This window comes from Solanum tuberosum, unplaced genomic scaffold, assembly GCF_000226075.1.
Source record: "Solanum tuberosum cultivar DM 1-3 516 R44 unplaced genomic scaffold, SolTub_3.0 scf00128, whole genome shotgun sequence".
Classification (NCBI taxonomy): domain Eukaryota; kingdom Viridiplantae; phylum Streptophyta; class Magnoliopsida; order Solanales; family Solanaceae; genus Solanum; species Solanum tuberosum.
Window position 1 is genome coordinate 311,453 of NW_006239053.1, and position 22,666 is coordinate 334,118.

General features: G+C 31.9%; 2 protein-coding genes across 3 annotated transcripts; one reads left to right on the plus strand and one right to left on the minus strand.

Annotated features, from left to right (window-relative positions):
• Positions 1-5,588: 5,588 nt before the first annotated feature.
• LOC102593028 (U-box domain-containing protein 13-like) lies at positions 5,589-11,178 on the minus strand. 2 transcript variants are annotated; one of them, XM_006350701.2, is made up of 5 exons: positions 10,529-10,616; positions 8,697-8,860; positions 8,416-8,532; positions 7,870-8,319; positions 5,601-7,088 (listed from the first exon to the last, which is right to left on the minus strand). In XM_006350701.2, exons 2-5 carry the CDS (start codon positions 8,697-8,699, stop codon positions 5,940-5,942), a joined length of 1,719 nt encoding a protein of 572 aa, XP_006350763.1. In that variant the 5' UTR covers positions 8,700-8,860; positions 10,529-10,616; the 3' UTR covers positions 5,601-5,939. The 2 variants fall into 2 exon arrangements, with proteins under 2 accessions (XP_006350762.1, XP_006350763.1); XM_006350700.2 differs by lacking the exon at positions 8,697-8,860 and having other exon boundaries at positions 5,589-7,088; positions 10,529-11,178.
• An 8,283-nt stretch (positions 11,179-19,461) lies between these two features.
• On the plus strand, positions 19,462-22,301 carry LOC102593583 (putative E3 ubiquitin-protein ligase XBAT31). The gene is made up of 8 exons (XM_006350702.2): positions 19,462-19,776; positions 19,874-19,933; positions 20,275-20,346; positions 20,429-20,550; positions 20,648-20,788; positions 20,879-20,986; positions 21,129-21,378; positions 21,568-22,301. Exons 1-8 carry the CDS (start codon positions 19,597-19,599, stop codon positions 21,964-21,966), a joined length of 1,332 nt encoding a protein of 443 aa, XP_006350764.1. The 5' UTR covers positions 19,462-19,596; the 3' UTR covers positions 21,967-22,301.
• The last annotated feature ends 365 nt before the right edge of the window (positions 22,302-22,666 follow it).

Here is a 22,666-nt window from a genome sequence, read left to right on the forward strand (position 1 = left end):
CCCATTGACTATCCCACCCCTGAACCTCCAATCCCCAAAATATTTTTTTAGATTACTGTTAAAATGTTCCACATCGGTAGAGGAATGATAATTTGATCTCCTTATATGGACTTGGCAAACCTCCCCTTATGAGCTAGCTTTTTGGGTGTGAGTTAGGCCTAAGCCTAATTTCACAATTACATATAAATATGTTTTTTTTATATATATAATTCGAATAATATTCTTTTTTTTATTTACCAGTTACCAAACACTTAAAATAAATACGTAATCCACTTATTTTTCAGAAAAAAATAGTTTCCTTCGTACCGAACACACTTAAGCTAAAAGTAGAATATTATAAATGGAAGTGGAGAAATTAAAAGCGTGATTATAGAATTAGTAAAAGTTGAGAAACATGCATATACGCGTTATTGGTCGAGGAAAAAGCTAAGGGTGAAAAGAAAGGTTGTGCTTGTGGGGTGCCTGAGGCATAAGGGTCCCCAATTAGCCCCTAAATATAACGACATCAACGCAGTCTTCCATCAACACATCATTTTCATCAGATTCCTATAGTAATTAGTACGTGTATCTATGTCAAATACAATCGAATTCAGAATTAAACGAGTATTATATGTCAAGTAGAGATAGATTTAGAATTAAACAAGTATTTGTACAATAAGTAAAGAAGTATTTCAAATCAAATGAATTATTCGTATGTTAAGTAGAGAGGGATATAGAATTAGGGTTAACGAATTCATTCGTTATGTTTCTTATCACTGAATTTATTTCGTTTAGTAATTATAAAAGTAAATGTTCAAAATTTTGATGTTTATTGAAAATTTTATATGATAAAATTATTAAATTCAGTTGAATTTTTATCAGTTTTTTTTATTTTATTGAATTTGTATCAGTTGATCCTAGGCCTCATTCTATTTACCTTCCTCCTCCTTTTCTTCTTCTTTTTTTTTCTTCCCCTTTTTAATCTCCTTTTTTCCATTTTTAAAAATCTTTTACAATATATATTGATATGTTCTATTAATTAAAAAGCAGAAATTTAAAGAAGAATCGCCATGGAAATCGTGTGAATTATCTCATTGATGATGGAGAAAAGAATTACTCTGCATTTTGTCTATATTCTCTTCTCTTTTTTTTCTTTTTTTCGAGAAGAAGGGCGGCTGCCTTGATTTTTTGGCAAAATATTATAGAAGATTTATTTTAATTTGGGATTGGATCTTAAATATAATACCTTTTTTAAAGGCCATTGGTTGATGTAAATAATTTAAATGTAGCTAAAAACATGTATGAAATGAAGGCCATGCATTTGACGTTGGATGGAGACTTTAAAAGATTTGCGTATATACTAATAAGATCATGCACGTGCATGTATATCAAAATTTCTTTTTATTTTTTGGTAGTATTTAAAATTCAAAGGAATCGTATAATTAGACGCGTAATTATCTGTCTTGGAAAAAAGAAGAAGATTATATTAATGCATGATTATGAAGATGGGATCTGCTGAATTAATTTAATTATAAAAAACATTTGGTGGTGTTAGAATCTAATTCCCTTCACAGACATATGGGCTTTTCCGCAATTCCACGCAAAAAAGCTTACCCTTTCATGAATTATATTGCAGACATATATAGTTGGAAAGCTATACCCCTTGCAGCTTTACTTATATATATATATATATATACAAACATTAATTATTAAAATCATAATAAATACGTACTAACATTATTAGCTTGTTGCAAATTAGAATGAAAATATTTATATATATGTTTCACTTAATTAATAGGAGTAGTATATTTTAAAAATTACTCTACTTTCCAGAAGAAACTTTTAACATCACAAATTAAAGGACTTGAATCTATGATTTCTTTTATTTAGCATTTGGCTAACGTTACTTTAAAAACTACTTTAAACCACCGAGGTGAGACGAGGGACAACATCAGGTAAACATGTTAGGGACGGGTCTGACTTTAATATTATGATTAAGAAAAATGAATTTTGAATCTAGCTCAACTCAAAAACTAACTCGAGAGGTAAGAGTTGTCCATAATTATATAAAGAGGTGAATTAGTAACTCTTAATCCACCGATCTGAAACTCCAACCATTTTTAGCTTGGTTGTTATTTTACTCAGGTACGTAGTACATTTTCATGTTGGAGTTTACATCAGAATACTGGAGTAAGTTGATAAAAGTGGACTATAAGAAAAAGTAAAACCCTATCTATAGTTCCTTTTATAAAAAGAAATATCCCTTTTGTTCTACCCTATATCTTTGGACTGGACAATTACATGTAAATAAAGTGGGGATTTGATAAAAATATGTTAAATGCAAGAGAGAGTTGCTATATTTTCAGTATTTACTCTCTTGTGTAATTTTCTATCGAAGGGTTCTTCAACTCTACCAAGTCCTAATATATTCGTTCATATTATTATCTTTTTCACAACTGAAAAAGTGGAGTATGATGCTACAATTATCAATTATATAGTGATTTAGTTTGCTCGTAAATAATATTCTATAATTTTCAATACACTTTAACTATTACTCCAAATTAGAGCATAATGTTTGTGAACTTAACTTTATATTATGTCGACATAATTATGCATGTAGACTTCATAATACCAAAGGTTCGACCTTATGTCCTCTACTATTCACGAGCTCACACACTTAAAAAGTTTCGAAAAGATTATGGCAAAAATTATTAGTTACTTACTTGTAGGGATGGGAAAAAATCAGCCAATAAAAATAGAGCAAATTTTAGGAATAGCAAATATAAAAATCATATAACCGCTCTATAGCTACAATTTTGCTATTTGCACTCCATAGCAAACTGTTTGCTATGGAACATTTGATTTGTATAAATCGCATGCATCTAATTTGTATAAAATCGCAGTGATTGTATATGTATATCGGTTAGATAATTGTTTATATATGTAATTACTATGTATATGTATCAATGATTGTGTTTGTATATCTGCATAAAATTTGAATTTGTATACAATTGAATCGAGTTAAAACATTTGTATTTGTATATCAAATCTCTCTCTCTCTCTCGCTTTATTCAAACACAAATTATACATTGTATTTTGTATAATTTGTGTTTGTATAAAGCGAGAAAGAGAGAAAGACAAAGGAGAACTGGGAAGGGGGAAGATTTGTATTTGTATAATTATATGTGTATAGGACAAAGAGATATGTATTTATGTATACAATTCTCTCTCGCTTTATACAAACAGAAACACAATTTATATATTTGTGTTTGTATAAAGTGAGAGAGGCGAGCCAGATTCCAAAGAGCGAGCGAGATTCAGGGGAGAGAGGCGAAAGGCAAAAAGTTTGGTGTGAATTGAAATTAAATGAAACGGTAGCTATATCATTTATTTTGAATTAATAGTTTGCTATAATGCACCATTTTCCCATAAAAATACTATACCAACCAATTTGTTTAAGTTTAGGTAGATTAATAATTTGTTCATTTATTAATTTAGACCATTTTGACCGCTTAATTAAGCCTATCTAAAGTTGAGCTGATTTGGGGTTAAATAATAAATATATAACTTAATTGACTCACGGGAAATCTTGTCAAAATAATTTTAAAAATACTTTATTTTTGTTTGATATATTATATATAGTCCTACTAAAGAATTTCTTTCGATAATTGAATAATTCATAATAAAATTAGACCCGTTATCTAGCTCATTGATCTTGACCTACCTTATGTCAGCCCAAGTTACCCGTTGAAGGCTCGCAACCTATTTTAACCTGCACAAATTTAGTCCGGCAATTGCACACCCTCATCACTTGGTGCTGGCCTAAGTACACATATACCTTATTTTGGCGTCACAATTTAAGTTATGCTTATAAATTTGTGCACATCTACTCATCTCAGAACAACTTCAAATATGTGGTAATTGAAGTTAGTTTTGACAGTCTAAATTCAGACATTCATTTGACATTTTGACTGAAGTTCAAGCATTTCCACATAATATTTAATCATTTAATTTTCGTTTGACTTCAACAATTTTTGCTTGTAGTGCGCATATTTTTACGTATTCCATTCCATCTGTTTCAAAAAGAATGATCTAATTTCTTTTTAGTCTGTTTTTAAAAAAAAAGACTCTTTGACAACACTTTAACTTCAACTTTCCATGTGACATGTTTAAGGCCACAAGATTAAAAGACATTTTGGTACATTTGACATAACTTTAATTTAGAACCACAAGATTAAAAAGTTTTCTTTTTTTTCTGAAACTCCCTTTCAAGTCAAACTATGTCATTCTATTTGAAACGAAGAGAGTAATATTTATGCAGGCTGAAGTTCAACCATTTTTAGCTGAACTCGAGACATTACATATCTTAGTTATTCTAAAGTGAATAAATTCAATAAGGTGTTTAAATGAGGAAACCTTAGTATTCTACCACTAGAGCATCCCTTTCTCTCGATTGATGCTATTGACTTATTTCTAAGAGAAACATCAAAATTTAATAAAAGAACTTTGCGATTATTTTTTTTCGAAAACATGATTATTTGTTTTTGTTTTTCCTCACTACTTTCCATTTTTCTTCTTGTGAGGGCTCTATGTGGGCAATTGGGCATCAATGCTCGTAAAAGATGGTACACAAACTGATAGATATATTGATTAAAAGTATGGTATGAATGAAAGAAACAGAAATGAAAATGTATATTAAAAAAACATAAAAGCAAACTATAATAATTGCACATGCAATGGCATTTACGATAGACACAACACATGTAAGTACTACTGGTCACTTTAATAGGTCATGCTGTGCAATATATCACATTTTTGATATTATAAGAAGGAATCCTTGAAAGTGAATTTTCAGGCATTTTCTGATTGGCTGTGTGCCTTTTGAGATGATCTTTGTGTTCTTTCACCATAGGTGACCAACTAACATTATATTATCTAATCTCTACATTGCATTGAATTGTGTGCCTCTGTATTATATTTAATAGTAATATTTTTAACAAGTTGCATTATGTGTGAGTCGAATTCTATTTATGGACCACTCATATATTATGAACACATTGTTGAGAGTAGAAATCATACATGGAGTATTATATTCTACAATATAATTATGTATTGAACGCATTGTTGAGAGTAGAAATCATATTACTACCTACTTGTGTGATTATTTTTAGTGGATAACACAGAAGCACCGTGATATAACGCGACTGCTAAATAATACTATTAATACTGAGAAGCGGAAAAGAGGATGCTAGTCCTCTTCTTTTACCACATAAGAGGTGCAACAATACTCGGCTATCTATTAGCGATCTACCCTAATTCTCCCTTCTAATCTATGATCATGTCCTCAGTAAGCTGAAGTTGTTCTAATTACCCCTCCCCGTTCTGGCTCAAAACTGATTTCGAGAATTGTGAATTTTAACTGTTTCCAGTTGAATGTGGAACAGGTTCATAAAGCAAGTAACAACCTGCTAAAGTGGATTTTTCGATTGTTGTGAACTTGAAACCCGATGTATTTGCTGTATTGCTTTCAGTTTTGACAATAAAAGAAAGAAAATACCAATGGTTTCTTATAATTCTATCAAGAATTTGACCAATCAAGGAAAATAATGTAGAAAAGCATCTTCTTCTATAAAAACTGAGGAAGATTTTCACTTGTACATGTGTTGTAATGGTACAGTTTGACATTTCAATATTGTCAAATAAGTTCACAGTTTTTTAATTCCCTCAATATATCCTTGGGAGTGTACACCTCAACCCCAGAAAACAAATAAATGATGGATGTATCAGGTGATCTTCCACCTTTCTCCCATTTTCTACAATTTATGCTATAACAAACCAAGAAAAGCCAAACATAATAGAAAAAAGAAAAGCATACAAGAGCAGCTTAACTGGATCAGCGAGGATTAATATAACTGATCCCGCTTGCTTAGGATTGAGGCACAGTAGTAGTTGTTATTTATTCAGCATTCCAGGACATCTGTCGATGATGGTGGTGACTGTGAAAGCTGGTTATGAATCGGAGCCTCGGGTTCTGTCTGGGCCTGTTTTTGCTGCTCAGCATATCTGTTTATTCGTTCAAGCAACTGGGTTGCTTTTCGTCTACCCCTTTCAGTGCCATTTTGTACTAAATCCACCAATGGTCCCATTATTCCTAGCTCCTGAACATCCACTAGATGGTGTTGGTCCCCAGAGCAAAGGTGTACCAAAACTGCAGCTGCATTTTCTTTGTTTCTGGGAGACCCATTTGTGATCACATTTACCAAAACAGGAACTGCCCCTGCAGCTCCAATGGTTGTCTTCCCTTCTGGATGACTAGACAATATCGCTAAAATGGCAAGTGCTTCATCAATCATACCACCTTGAGGTTCCATAAGCAGCCCCATTAGAGTGACCACAACTCCAGCCCTTACTGCCTTGCCCTTGTTCCCTTGATAAATGCACAGATTGAAAAGTGCGGTAGCAGCGTCTTTCTTCCCTCTCTGGGTGCCATCACTTAATAATGTTACAAGTGGAGGTATTGCCCCAAAAGTACCAATTATGACCTTATTCTCATCTATAACTGAAAGGCTAAATAGCGCGGCCGCTGCATTTTCACGTGCTTCCATGCTCCCCTTCTTAAGCACATGGACGATACCAGGCACTGCCCCTGATGTTACAATGCTCCGTTTGTTATCCTCACAGATAGAGAGGTTAAGTAGTGCTGTAACAGCATGCTCTTGGATCCGAGAATCGGGTGTGGACAGAAGGTCAACGAGCAGAGGAATAGCACCTGCTTCAGCTATTGCAACACGATTATCAGCATTGCGTTTAGCAAGCAGGCGGATTTCACCTGTGGCTGAGAGACGATCTTCAGGGCTGCCAGATGTGAGCTTTCTCAGGAGATTTTCTATAGTCGAGTGCTCAGCAGGTGTGCACGCGGATGTTGATTTATTGGGTGAACTACCTGGTCGTTTGGGTGATTCAACTCCATTCATTTCACACCACTGTGCTATGAGGCTCCGCAACACATAGTTTGGTGTGACAACATTGCTTGTGAGGACTTGTTGTGTCTTGGGACAAGTGCTATGCCCTGCTTCCAGCCACTTCTCAATAGAAGAACGCTCGTAAGTCTGTGGTGGAGGACACCATCAATATTGTTAGCAAACTACGATATGGAAATGATAACTACAGTACAAATTCAGCCTACAAACACGAAACCACATCTTCCATGAACATGAGACCCATAAGGCATGTGCATCCTCAATATTTCAGTGGATACATTTTAACAAGCATAAATGCGACATAAATCATGTATCAAAATTTTGGTTGATTATTTAGTTTCTAAAGATATAATCTCATAAATCAGTAAGGACCATATCAATTAAATGAATACGAATCACCTATCTGTCTATACGTTTTGCATATGAACCAGTCTACTTCCCCCTAAAAATAAAAAATGAAAACAATGAATTACTTTCTACTTTTTACCTCTTTTCTCTATTTGAAAGTGATGACAAAGATTTCAAAGCACTTCACGGAGAAAGAGTGAAAATGTGCTTGGATTTGAAACCTATAATTTAATGAATTTCTACTCATAAATTTATGTTCCGCGAATAGGGCTTTCTTCCATGATCATTTAGGATATCTTTACTCCATCTACTGAAGAAGAAAAAGAAGAGGGAAACTAGACAATAGGGAATTTGCAACACTTGAATGAAATGATTTAAGGCCTTGTTTAATTGACAGTCTGACTAACATCCATGCACGCACAAGGCAAGATGATAATGCAAGATAGGAGAAATGGAGGGACTCTGTTAAAACGTCTTTCCTGTCATGAGATAGCAAGAGAAATGGATAATGGTGCGATTCATTTTTAACCAAAAAAGCATGATAAAGATCCAAAAATGGTACCTGGCCAGATGAAACAATGACAGGATCTTTCATCAATTCCAGGGATATAGGACACCGAAAATCATCTGGTATAACTGGGGCCTTATGAGTTGCCTCGATAGATGCTTGTCCACTACAAGTTGAAGACTTCTCCCTCGATGAAGAATCAATCTCCGGAGTCTCAGTCAGCACAAACCCCTTAATTTTCCTCAGTACAAGTGACATCTTCTCGATCCTCTCCTCTGGATCTTCACCAGTAGCAGTGACCATATCATGCAAAGCACATGATTCTTGTGTGAGATCATATAATCCAGTCAGCTGTAACTTCTTAACCAATTTCCGCAGGACAGCTGGATCTATAGCAGGATCATTACTCTTTCTGTAAAGGGACAATAGATCCTCACGGAGTTCAGCATCAGGTGTATCAACCCTTCCTTTGGCTCTTTGGAACTGAGAAAGGACAAGCTCTACCTGGAAGTTGGAGCCACAGATGGAAAAGAAGAATTGCACATTAAGAGATGTATCCATCGACAACAAATGAAGACGTAATAAGGTGATGTCTTTTACTTGCTCTTTAACTTCATCAGATATGTCAAGCTCTTCATAATGAACTCCACCCAAAGCTTGTTCCAGCTGGGTTGTCACTTGGTGAAATTTATTCATTATCTGCTCCCTTTCTAAGACCTGCAAAGAAAAATTCCTAAATTGAACTTTACGCTGTAAGCCTGAATAATCCTGATGTTTCAGTGAAATATATAGTGTTCTACGAGGACTAAAGCTAATCATTCATAGGTGTAAGGAATTGTTTGTGGTTAAAATAGAAATCTGCTCTATGAGAATCATTTTACCATGCAAATGCTTGAGTTAGTAGATGTCAAAGCGGCACTTCAGGGAGAAGAAATGAGGAGTTCAGACGTCTTGATGACCTAAAAGCCGTGGATCAGGCAGGCTATTAAAGGTTCACTTTAAGGTAGCAGAAATAATAGCTTCCAAATCCAATAGAGTCCAGTCCCTAAAGAAAACAACTACTCCATAAATAGTTACAACAAAATTCCCCAATAGGGAGATGCTAAGTACTAACCAAAGTAAACTATAAACGGTTGAGAGACCAGTAATGTTATATGAGATATGAGAGTTAGTGTTGCTGGGCCTCTAACACCCAACTTGTCCTCAAAATGAGCACTAGTAGAAATACAGATATTAAGTAGATGGCATCATATAAGATTAGAATTAAAGGATAGAAAGGGTACAAGTAGCACACTGTATGCTTAAAGGATAAACGAAGAAGGTTACCTGACGTGGTTTGGTCAAGTCTCAACGCCGCCCATTTAAAAAATAAATAAAAAATCCACGTGGTCCATTTAAAAGGATCAGACCCCCTTGCACATGAGTGGCATGTTAAAGACATAATCAACTAAGCATCCAAGGGTATGGCGAAATGGTCAATGAAATGGGTTGAGAATCATGAGGTCTTAGGTTCAAATCCTAGTAGAGACAAAAACACTAGGTGATTCTTACCATCTCTCCTAGTCTTGGTGAACAAAGTTACTTGGTACATGTTGATGGTGGGAGGTGGCAGGTATCCGGTGGAACTAGTCGAAGTGCAAGCACGTTGTTGGTCCGGACACCACGGTTCATCACGTATGTAACTCAAAAGAGCACATAAAAAGAACTTGTAATCCCTGCATTGCAACTCTGTTCAGCTTCTCTATAATAGCTTCCCTACCAAGATACTGCAACTAGTTTCCTTTCAGCAAAGAATTTTACTTGAAATTATCCTAATAAAGAAAGTCCAACCCAGTTTGACATCCTGAAGAGGCAAGTAACGAATAGTTGGTTTGAAGCACACCAAACGTTTCATAATAAGTGCATGGATTCTTCTCTCCTTTTTTTGTTAGTTTGCAATTAATCTCCCTCACCGTCAGCTCCACATTTTTTGGACAGTAGGAGAGGTAGATGAACCAGAAAAGTTCAATAAAGGTTCAGCCATATAGAAAGTAAAATTTCCATTATCATACTAAACATGCCAATCTTGTTCATGTTGCTGTTATCCTCAGTAAAAAACATAAAACTTAACCAGTATCTAATGATATGAAATCATTGTCCAGGAAACAAGAACATTTCTAAGAGGTCTGGCGGCGAAAAGGTAGTGGCTTTCTCAAACTTAAGTATTGGGATCAGAAATAATAGCACAATCTACTAATGGTGTGCAATAATCCAAGGACGGAGTCATAAAAACACACATCCTAATCAAAAATTTGAAAACTCATCCTCAAGACTCTTGTTGACTCCCTTTGTTACAAGATGAAGAATCTTGATGAGGATAGGATACTATTGCAGTACAATTTGGTCTATTCACATAGAGGTTAATCAAGTAAATACACATTGATCACTGATCAGACAGATCTAACAATAGACCACTTATCTCCACACCGAGCCTCAAAGCAATGATCTTGTTCCAAGAGCAAGATGAATTGTCCATTTCGTAATTTAGATACCTAGATTATATAGAAAGATATAGGATCTTAATTTACAGGTACCTCCTACTTACTGGATTTTAATTTACAGGTAACTGTGCAGTTTCAATCAATCGATCAACCCTGTATCAGTTCCAATCTAATTGAGCTCAGGTGAATCTAAAATCAATAAAGGTAGTAGGATTCTGAAAACAAAAACTCACCAGATAAATCTTGCTTCCCTCACTACCGAATTTGAGCAATTCCTTGGTTGATTCAAGAGCTTCTTTCAAGGAAACCAAAGCTATCATGGAGTTTTCAGGAAGTGGTTCTTTGATATCCCGAATCTCTTCAAACATTGGAATCAACAATTTGAGCCTCCTAGCTAGATTGCAATACTCTTTCTTCACCCAAGTTCTGAAATCTGAAATGGCTGCTATTTCGTTCACTACCTCAATCAGCTTCTGCACTAACACTCCTCTTTCTTCTTCCATTTCCTTTCAAAGATCCAAAATTGAAACAGAACAACTTATAAATATGAGCTGATTGCGATGTTCAGCTGCTAAATTAGACCTGAAGAGCTCAGTTGTTAGTCGTCGACTCCATGAGAGAAGGGAGACAGAAAATGGAGTAAGAATTAAGAGAGTATTGTTGTGGCGGCGGGCCTTTAGGATGAGTTCTTTTGATGTGGATTGGCTTAAATAATATGTTAATGAAGTTAACCGGCGAGGTACTTGTCGGCTAATTGTTACCGGCGGTGAATTGAAGTGTGGGGTATAACTGGATCTGTGAAGAAGAAGAAAAAAACAGGTTTATTGGTGGGTTTTTCAGTAACCGTTTACCTTGTCTCTATGAGTGAGTGGTTAAATAGATGATGAGATGTAAATTGTCGGGAAATCACATTTCTTGTTACAATTTGAATTAAAAAATTATATATTTGTAAGAAAAGAAAATTGTAAAAAGCATATATAAGTATTTTTTATTTTCCAGTTGTTCTTCTATTTCATCTCATTTCATATTAATTTAATAAAAAATACATATTTTAAATGTTAGTCAAAATTCACAGGCTCTAGATTATCATAATATTATATGCTTCCTCTGTTTTAATTTATTTAACTTCACCGCAGAGTTTAAAAAATTGAATTTTATAATGTTATTAAAAAAATATGTCAAATATATTAAAATACTATTTAATCGTATCATTTTAAACATATCTTTTAATATACACATTGTTTATGTGAGTTGAGCATTTTTTTTTAATCATGAAAGAAAGTTGCACGAAAAGCAAAGTGGCTTTCACATGGTCATTTCCTCACTTATGTTTGTTATTACTTTTCCACAACTATAAAACTACTTTTGGATTTACCCTAAGTTATTATATTAATAAAAACAAACTATTCCGTCCGTTCAATAATAATTGTCTATTATATTTTTGAGATGTTTAATAATACTTGTCCATTTATTGAAATCAATGGATAATTTTACACTTACTTCCTAATTTACTCTTAGTCATTTCCCCATTATATTCAAAGAATGATATAATAAAATCACCTTTCTATTTATAGTTTCTTTAGAAGTACTCCCTCTGTCCCTAATTACTTGTCCACTTTTCATTTTTTAGTTGTCCCTAATTACTTGTCCATTTTGACAAATCAAGAAATGACAACTTTTTTTACCTATTAATTACTTTGAAAATGGTAGAACTTCTTGAAAATCCTTTTGGCAAATTTTTTTGGCCAGAATGGTAAAATAACATATTTTACATTATGTTATTTTACCTTTTTGAACATTTTACCTATTTAACTTTAATACCTTTTAATTAAAAATGGAAAAAAAATCAGTTTATTTTAAAATAAAAAGAATATTCTAGACTTTTAAAATTTCTGGCCAAATTTTCTGGGCATTTAGCATTACCCAATTTTTAATTCATTCACTTCACAATTTATAGGGGTAAAATGGTAAACTCACTATGTCAACAATTGTTTCTTAATAGGTGTGTCAATTCAAAAGTGGACAAGTAATTAGAGACAAAAGGAATATGTAAAGTCAATAGTGAACAAATATTGTTAAACAGATATAGTAAGTTTTATAGTAAGTTTTGTAGTAGTATTAATTGTATGAGTTGAGACCATTGGTTTCCCCAAAAAAGATACATTTATTTCCTTCCAATAAAACAAATTTGTCTCTTTTTCCTTCTTAGGGTGAAACATACATTTGTCCAAGTCATCAAAATGATGAAGCCTTACAGAGCAAACAAACAAAGGGGACAAAAAAATACATATATTAGTAAATGCAGAAAAGGATAAAAAGAAATTGTCTTGGAATATTTGCTGAAAATTAAATAAACAGAGACAAAGGTTCTAGCTTAATCATTAGACACATGGATTCCAATCTCATGAAAAAAATTAGTCCCTTTAAAAATAATAAATAGAGAAGTGAAATCTGTTGACATTTTACAAAATAAATAAAAGAAATGACTTTCAAACCTCTAATAGGTAAAAATAAAAATCTCTTATAAAAAAGATATAAAATTTAAAAAATTGTAAGTAAAATTATTTATGAACAAAAATTATTATTTCACTTAAACTAGTAACATATTTATGTATGGGTAAATGGGTCCGCTTAATCATGATTAGTGTGACAAATTCCACCTAAATGACTGCTATAACGACAGCTTGAAAATATTATTTTAATTAAAAGTTAACCTGTTTATTCCTACCTTGTTAAAGTTTAGCCTAAGGTGGGGAAAAAGACTATGAAATCATGTGAGCCTGTCTAAGCTAAGCCATAAAATAGCTTATTATTGAGCCAGGCTCTAATTATATAGTAGCTTAGCTTCTTAATACTATTTAAATCATCATCAACTTAGATAATATACAGTAATAATATATCGAACTACTTCTATATAACTTTTGAGTTCAATGTCTCTCAGAAGCAATTTCTCTACCCAACAAAGGTAGTGGGTAAGGGACACCCTACCCTCTTCAGAACTCAGTTATGAAATTACATTGAATATATTAAGGAATTAATTTGTAAAACCTGCCTCGCATAAGATTTTTTAAAAATTGCTTCACCACACCCCGCTCGCCCTATTGTCATTCCTATACCTAAGTCATTGTGGAAGAGGGTAAAATGGGCATTAAGGAGGACAGCTTTTGATGATGTATTTGCTAGGATTTTTCGTCCATTAAACCAAGACATTAGCATCGAGAATCTTGAAAGCATGTGCCTCATAATTGACCAACATATCTCATGACACATGAATTTGTCCAAACTTTAATTATTTGCATCGCAACTACTATATGAATTAAAAAGTGTCTGGAAACGATTTAAGAGACATTGGTCAAAGATTAAGAGGATATTACTATTCTGATGTCCGACCATAACCATGTTACTGCATAGTTCTAGTATATAGAAATGAGTGTTCGATATAAAAAATAGGATACATCTGCTCTTTTATCTCAAAAAAAATTCTTCGGAATTGTTCGTTTACCCACAATGGAGGAGTCGTCTCTAAAATCGAAGTATAAATCGGTGAAGTAGATATTACTTTTGATGAATAGAATACAAAGAAGAGTCATCCAAAAAAAGGTGGTTAAAATAATTAAAGCAGAAACGGATAATCAGCCAATAGTTGACAAGTTTTCTAATCCCCCAATAAATATGAGAATTGACATTTAATCCAAATAGAGAAAGTAAAAGAGACACATGAAATAATTATATATCCTATTCAACATGGGACTACAAGTGTGTCTTTATGGGAAATCATTGAATGGAGATGCCCAGTCTGCAATTATGGACCAACAAATGCTTACTGTTTCCTAACAGTTTTGCCTTGATGTTTGTGGGGGACTGCCCCGGCTGCGGTCTAATTAACTTGAACCTTAGCTTATTGTACATATTAATTTGTGTACAACTCAATTATTTCATCGAATACTAGTTATAATCTTTAATTTATCGATAAAAAATTGAAGAGACATGCCAACAACAATAACATATATAACCAACGTGTAATCTCGTAAGTAGAGATGTGAAGAGAATGATGTGTACACAAATCTGACCGACCCCTACCTTGTGAATTCAAAGATTAGGTCTAGATGAGTCCATGAATGCAGTTTCCTAGAAAATTAAATCATGAATGGATCGTTGGAATTGTTTTGCAGGACCACTGATGTCCCAAATCACGGGTCAAGATATGGATCATCCCAGTCATGATCTCACAAAAAGGATTCAAACTCTCAAACATCATATTCAAAAGACGGTATCAGAATTTAAAGTTTTTGAACTCGTTATTCATTAATTCATAGGTTACTTTAGTTATTGAATTCAAAAATTAAATATTTATACATATTTAATACATTTTTTTTAAGTAAAAAATATTGAATCGTCATCCTAATAATAACCCATAGTTAGTATTGTAGTCGATGATTGTATCCAAATGTTACAGTACTACTCTCCATATTTATAACAAAGGATAAAAATGAAAATAAATAACTACTAATAATGTCTTGATTTTCTAAAATAACAAGTATTATGAAACATATATTTTTAGTAAGAATGACACGTAAATTGAAGGAGGGTTTAGTCATATAGTAATAGTCTCTAACGATTCGAAGAGCCAAACAATTGGGTAGCCAAATGAATACTACTAGCTGTGTCATCACATGATACAGAATTAATGCTATTAGTGACCATTTATTTGTGTGGCCAATGAATCTATTGTTGGTGGATTGTCAATCTTGGCATCAAAGACATTAGAATTTATCTATTAGTTCCCATATTTGTTGTTATAGATCATTAATAAATCTTTAAATTAACGATCTCGATCTTGGAATAGATTATAGAACTGTATATGTATCAGATATTTGAAGAAGTTTCCTAAAAGCTTCCTTGTCTATATATATGACTTTTTTTTTGGTTCACATGTGGACTTGTTTTGTCAATACATGCAGTGTAACGACTCAATTATGGGGTTGTGAAAATATACCCACTACAATAATTCAATGGAGAAGCAATAGAACTTTCAGTAGTTACTAGGAAATAGGATGATGACATTTTTATTACTACTTCGTTTTACCCATAAATAATATTTCAATTATTTACACAAATACAAAGATGTTGAAAACATGACTTTAATTTCTACAATATTTTCGTATTATAATATCTAATAAATTATGTCCTGAGAAGATGACTTGGGAGGAGCTAGTTTCGTAGAAAATTGTGCGTGGCCCACTAAAGGGAAACCGCGGCACATGGTCGACGTGTGAATCATTTCAACAAAAATTATCTATTTTAGAGATTAAATCTTCACAATATATTCTTTGCCTTTTGATCCTATGTTCTTATCCACTTGGTGCCTCATATTTCCTCAAGTCATTACCAAGGGTTAAATTATATCCTTATTATTATTATACTTATTAATATTAAAATGATAATAGTAGTGATTAGCATGTATTCGAGATACCAGATACGCGAGCGAGATAGGAGAGTGATGAGCAAGATAAGAGGGAGACGGTTAGATTTGTATGTGTATCTCAGATACATGCGAATTCACTTAAATATATTATATTTAGAATAAATTACACCTAATTTTGACCTCATGTATCCCGAGATACATGTATCTGTATGCACCAAAATCTGGTAAAATTCGTAATATTATAAACTAGCTTGTATATAAGTAATTAGCTCGTAAATTATTAGGATTTCTGTGTGTTACCTTTTATGAAATCTGAGATCTGTTTGGGCCTATGTTGAAGGTTAGACGAAATGATTTTGGTTGAATCCATTTAATATCTTATGTCTGAACTACTGAAGTAGACCTACATGAGTTTCAACTAACTTCCACAAACCACATTTTCTAACAAAAAAGAATTGGCCCAGCCCAAACTGAACAAAATAGGCCTAGTCCAAAAAATAATTAGTAATAAAAAAGTTTTAAGTTCTGCATCAATAATTGTAATAGGAATATTCTTTCTTGATTTTAGATTTTTTCAATAAATAATTAGAGAGATTGCATCGTCTCCAGTGGTATTTACTAAATACCCTCTCTGATATCTTACTATATATATTAGTGCACCTAGAGGTAACCTTTTCTTGCTTAAGTGAGTTAAAAAAGATTATTGATTTGATTAATTAATTAATTAGCTAGCAAGCTAGAATTTAGCTTAAATATTCTCATTTCACACGCAAACATAATACAGGAGGCAGGAAGAAATGAATTTGTTAAATGTGTCATCGTAAAACGTAACTTCATTAACAATTTTATATAAAATTATAGTCCAATGTCATTGGATTGTCTAGTTTACATATAGTATGTACACATTATATAAATAGTACTGCATATTTATATATATATATATATATATATATATATATATATATATATATATATATATATATATATATATATATATATATATATATATATATATATATATATATATATATATATATATATATATATATATATATATATATATATATATATATATATATATATATATATATATATATATATATATATATATATATATATATATATATATATATATATATATATATATATATATATATATATATATATATATATATATATATATATATATATATATATATATATATATATATATATATATATATATATATATATATATATATATATATATATATATATATATATATATATATATATATATATATATATATATATATATATATATATATATATATATATATATATATATATATATATATATATATATATATATATATATATATATATATATATATATATATATATATATATATATATATATATATATATATATATATATATATATATATATATATATATATATATATATATATATATATATATATATATATATATATATATATATATATATATATATATATATATATATATATATATATATATATATATATATATATATATATATATATATATATATATATATATATATATATATATATATATATATATATATATATATATATATATATATATATATATATATATATATATATATATATATATATATATATATATATATATATATATATATATATATATATATATATATATATATATATATATATATATATATATATATATATATATATATATATATATATATATATATATATATATATATATATATATATATATATATATATATATATATATATATATATATATATATATATATATATATATATATATATATATATATAAAAAATATATATATATATATACATTTCTATACACATCATAAGTGGTTAGACTTGGACTTAGACTTAAACACAGGGATTGGTGAAAAGGGGAAAGAAATATATAGTTGATTTAACCTACTAATTATAAACTTAAGCACATGACCAAATCAAAAGCGTGTTTATAATTTATTATTACATAAATTTGATTTAATAAAAGTATTAGGTACAACCGTTACAAGTAAATATAACGTAACGTATCTTCGTTGTGTCTTCCTAAGCATGAACTTTGCTTTGTGTACATACTTAATTTGAATGTTTGTTAGCTTGTGAAATTGTTGAATTATTATTTATTAATCATTTTCTTCCTTCATGTGAATATTCATGATTCATTATATTCCCACGCTTTTTGTTTGACCAAATAAAATAAATCAATGCTGCTTCATACCTTATTTCTATAATCTAAGATCTCAATAAAAATAATTTACACCGACAAGTCTGGTTTAGAGTATTATATTTTGTGTCTGATGAAATACAAAAAGAGAAAACAATTTGTTATTTTATTATTATAATGTGTAAAGTGCCATGAATTATGATGATAAGTAAAATTAACTCGAAGTATTCCCGATTGCCACGAGATAAGGTAGTTTTTTGCTTTTAAGACCATACTAAGAAAAGGTAATGCTTTGTGGGGATTGATTTTTCATATAGTAATTCAACTAATAGTTATTATCTCAGAAAGATATCTTAAATTTATTTTTTATTCAAAAAAATTTCAACTAAAAATTATTTTTTTGACTTAATTAAGTGATTATAAGAAATATCAACTATGTTTTGTCACTGCAAGTAATGGACAAGAACGACTTTACTTACTATATGTCCATAATCACGCTTTATTCTATATTTTTGGGTACCGCATAATGTTCTTTATTGCGTAAAAATCCAAATGGCATCAAGCATTTGCTATACTGGTGTTAGCTTTGATAAAAACAACATACAGCTAAGAAATGTGCTTACGCTTTCAGCAATACCTTAATAATAAGGCGGAGAATCAAAGATCTCACCATCTACGTAAAAATTCAAATAACATTAACTAAATTATTAGTAGAGGGATTTTTTTTTAACCCTTTTTGCAAGCTCCGATATATAATAGAAATAATTTTTTCGATTGATAGAAAGACAATTTAATCCTTTCCTTAAAATGATTATGTAAAAAGTCTTGTAAATTAACAAACGAAGATGCAATTTTTCATCAAGTTGGAGAAATATCTAAAATCTTCCTTCCTAAATATTGTTGAAGTTAACTAGATCTATGTCATTTCAATTTGGTCTATTTTGACAATTCGCTAGCCTAATTTCACACATGATCATTAAATTTTAATTTATGAATAATAACAACAGAATCATAAAATTGTTTCTTTATCACATTAAATGATAACTAAATCATTCATGAGTTGTTTTAAATATACTCTTTCATTTATCTTTAATCGTCCATTATACTATAACTCGAATTATTAATAAATGTGGAAAACCCTGGTTACTTTGATCGGAGACAGTAAACAGTGTGACAGCAAACCTTTGACTGCTTCATCCTCACTTCATCATTCATCATACATCATGAAACTAAAAATTTATATTAAAGTCCGATTAAATTTAAATTTCACGTTAAAATTTTTATTTTATTTTTACATTAAAAAGTTTATTAGAGAGTAAAATAGAATTTTCTCCGAACTCGAAATGTCATAGATATTTGCTGTTACAGTGGTATTATTTGGAATCTAACCTGCCCGAAAAATATCTGATTTCTGCCCGTTTTCTTCTCCCTTCACCCTCTAAGCTGCCCGTTCTTCCCCACGGTCGCTTTTCGGGCAGTCCAAACTTCAATATTCACACATCCCTTCTCTCATTTTCTCTACTAAAACTCCATAAATATGCAGAGTTTCAGACTTTCTCAATTCCCAATTCTTCCACCGTCACCAACCACCGTCACCACCGCCGTCCACGGTGGTGAAAAGGGGCCTTCTCATCACCGCAGCAGCAGAATAAAGTTCAGATTTTTAATATGGGTCAGGGGCTCAGTTGTGGAACAAGTGATGAACATGGATTGTTTACTGCTGTTCAGTGTGGTGATTTGGAGACTGTGAAGGCTCTGTTTGAGAGAAACCCAAGTCTTGTTCATCATTGTACAGTTTATGATCGACAGTCTGCTTTACATATTGCTGCTGCCAATGGCCAAATTGAGGTGTGTTTCTTGAAAATGGACTATTTTTCTTGAAGAAAAATATAATCTTTGATTTTTTGGGGTGTTTCTTTTTGTTGAAACTTTTATGTTCTTTCAGGTTCTTTCTATGCTTTTAGACAAGTCTGTCAAGCCTGATTTATTGAATCGATATAAGCAGGTATGATTATTACTACATTTTTTCCTTATTAGTTGCTCTGTTTTCTTCATTGTCGTTTTGCCTTTTCATAACTACTTTAATTTGCTGAACTTAACTCGAGGGTCCTTCGAGTAAGGTCTATGTACACTTTACCTTCCCTTTCATACTCATTGGTGGGATTTCATTGGCTATGTTGTTGTTTGGTCGATCTCCAATTGACTAAAAACAAAAGAGTTTGAACTATCATTTTCGTAAATTTGTAAATTCCTATGGAATTGATCGTTTCTTCTTGTGGTGTTCTGATTTCTGAGCAGCACCTAAGTATTTTTATTTTTTAAATTTTTTGCTGTTTATTGCTTTAGACTCCATTGATGCTAGCAGCAATGCACGGGAAGATCTCCTGTGTGCAAAAGCTTATCGAAGCCGGGGCCAATGTATGCAATACTAAATTTACACTTCAATTTTATTTTTTTAAAAAAATATATGAACTGCTCTAATAATGAAATATATAATCAGATTTTGATGTTTGATTCGCTGAATGGGAGAACATGCTTGCACTATGCGGCCTATTATGGGCACTCTGATTGTCTCAAAACAATTCTTTTTGCTGCTCGGACATCACACATTGCGTCTTCTTGGTATATCTCTTTAAGAGATCACTTCTTTATTTCTTTCAATGATGTGGATATATTATCGAATTGTTCTAAGTCAATTGTGTTGGAATTAAACTTTTAGGGGATATGCCCGGTTTGTGAACGTTAATGATGGTAAAGGAGCAACACCTTTGCACTTAGCAGCTCGTCAAAGACGGGCTGATTGTGTTCATATTTTACTAGACAATGGTGCTCTTGCTTGTGCTTCTACAGATGGATATGGGTAATTATCTCGTCCAAGACATAACTTTTCCTTTTCATTATTTGTGGGTTTCGAAGTAATTTATACTTACAGTAGTTTGCACAAAAACAGTTTCCCAGGTAGTACACCACTTCATTTGGCTGCAAGAGCTGGTTCTCTTGATTGTATCCGTGAATTGTTAGCATGGGGAGCAGAGCGATTACAAAGAGATGATTTGGGGTATTGTTTTTCCCCTCTTTTTAACTTGCCAAGTTTTGTAGAAGAAAGCATAGTTATGAAACTGAATGTATTCTTTTGTGAGTCCACAATCGTTTCGTTTTCTTATCTATCTAAAATATGCAATGTGATGGTTGTGGAGCAGGAGAATACCATACACAATTGCTTTAAGACACAAACATGGTGCATGTGCAGCATTGCTGAATCCTTCATCTGCAGAGCCTCTTGTCTGGCCATCGCCATTGAAATTCATCAGTGAGCTGAATGAAGAGGCAAAACATTTGCTAGAATGTGCCCTGATGGAGGCTAACAAGGAGAGGGAAAAGAACATCCTGAAAGGAACAACTTATTCGCCAACCAATTCTGATAATGGGCTGGATGACAACATCTCTGAGGTAATTACTGTTCAGATATCTATGAAGTACTTTAGATTTTCTAAAAGATGACAACGACTCTTTAACAAGCTGCTACAACTAGTTTAATTTTAGCTTAAAAGCTACTGGCACATACCTTCAAGCAAAACGCCTAATCAAGATTCTCTAAAAGATACAGAGTCTCATATCATCTACAATTACCTAATGCAGGTCAATGATACAGAAATTTGTTGTATATGCTTCGATCAAGTATGCACGATTCAGGTCCAGGACTGCGGGCACCAGATGTGTGCACATTGCGTACTGGCCTTATGCTGTCATAAAAAGCCTAATCCTACTACAACCAGTCCTATTGCACCTGTGTGCCCATTCTGTCGTAGCAACATTGTTCAATTAGATGTTATCAAGCTTGAAAAGGATGATGGCTCGAGCCACGATGTTTCCTCCACAAAGCTTAGGAAGTCTAGGCGATCAAGAAACTTCAGCGGGGGGAGTAGTAGTTTTAAGGGCCTATCTGCAGTAAGTTCTTTCGGAAGAATGGTTGGTCGTGGCTCTGGTAGAATTGCTGCTGAAAACGAATACATTGATAAGCCAATAATCCTTGACTAATAGCAGAATTTTGCATCAAAACTTCCAATTAACATGATTTTTAAGAGCATCCTAAATGGTATATATCGATAAATCTCTCTCTCCAATCTGCTTGATAGGAATTAAGTAAGCAAAATCACAATGATTTGCGCGGTTGGATTGGTCAGTACTATATTGTTACCACTTTTTTTTTTTTACAGTTGGAATAGAAAGAATTCTTTTACAGTTGCCTCATTTTTTATTCTGTTTTGTCCTAATGAAAATTCAACATTCTCTCGATGTGTAATGTTATATGAACAATCCATAATATAAATATGAAAGTCTAATAATGTGTGAATGAAAAGGCCATTTCTTGCCAGTGATGGATCAATTGGAAGTGAGTGACGTGTAATAAAACCTTTGTTAAAGAAGGGCATCTATGTGAATGACTTTTTTTAGTGCTATGAACAAATCGCGTGATGTGTGGATTAGACATAGGTTTGAATCTTGCTGTTGAGATTTTTTATTTATTTTTAGCCCTGAGAAGGATAGAGGAGCGAGTCCAAGTATCTATCGAGTTTCCACTTTCCAATTACGCGTTTAGTTGGAGAAATTTTTTGTCACTTTCTTTATTTTTTAAAGGAAAAAAAAAAATCAGACGCAACTAATGGATCGATCAAAGGTGGTGGAGTAGGTGGCTTTTTTGTTGTTATGTGTTGGAGAAATTAATCCATTCTTGAAG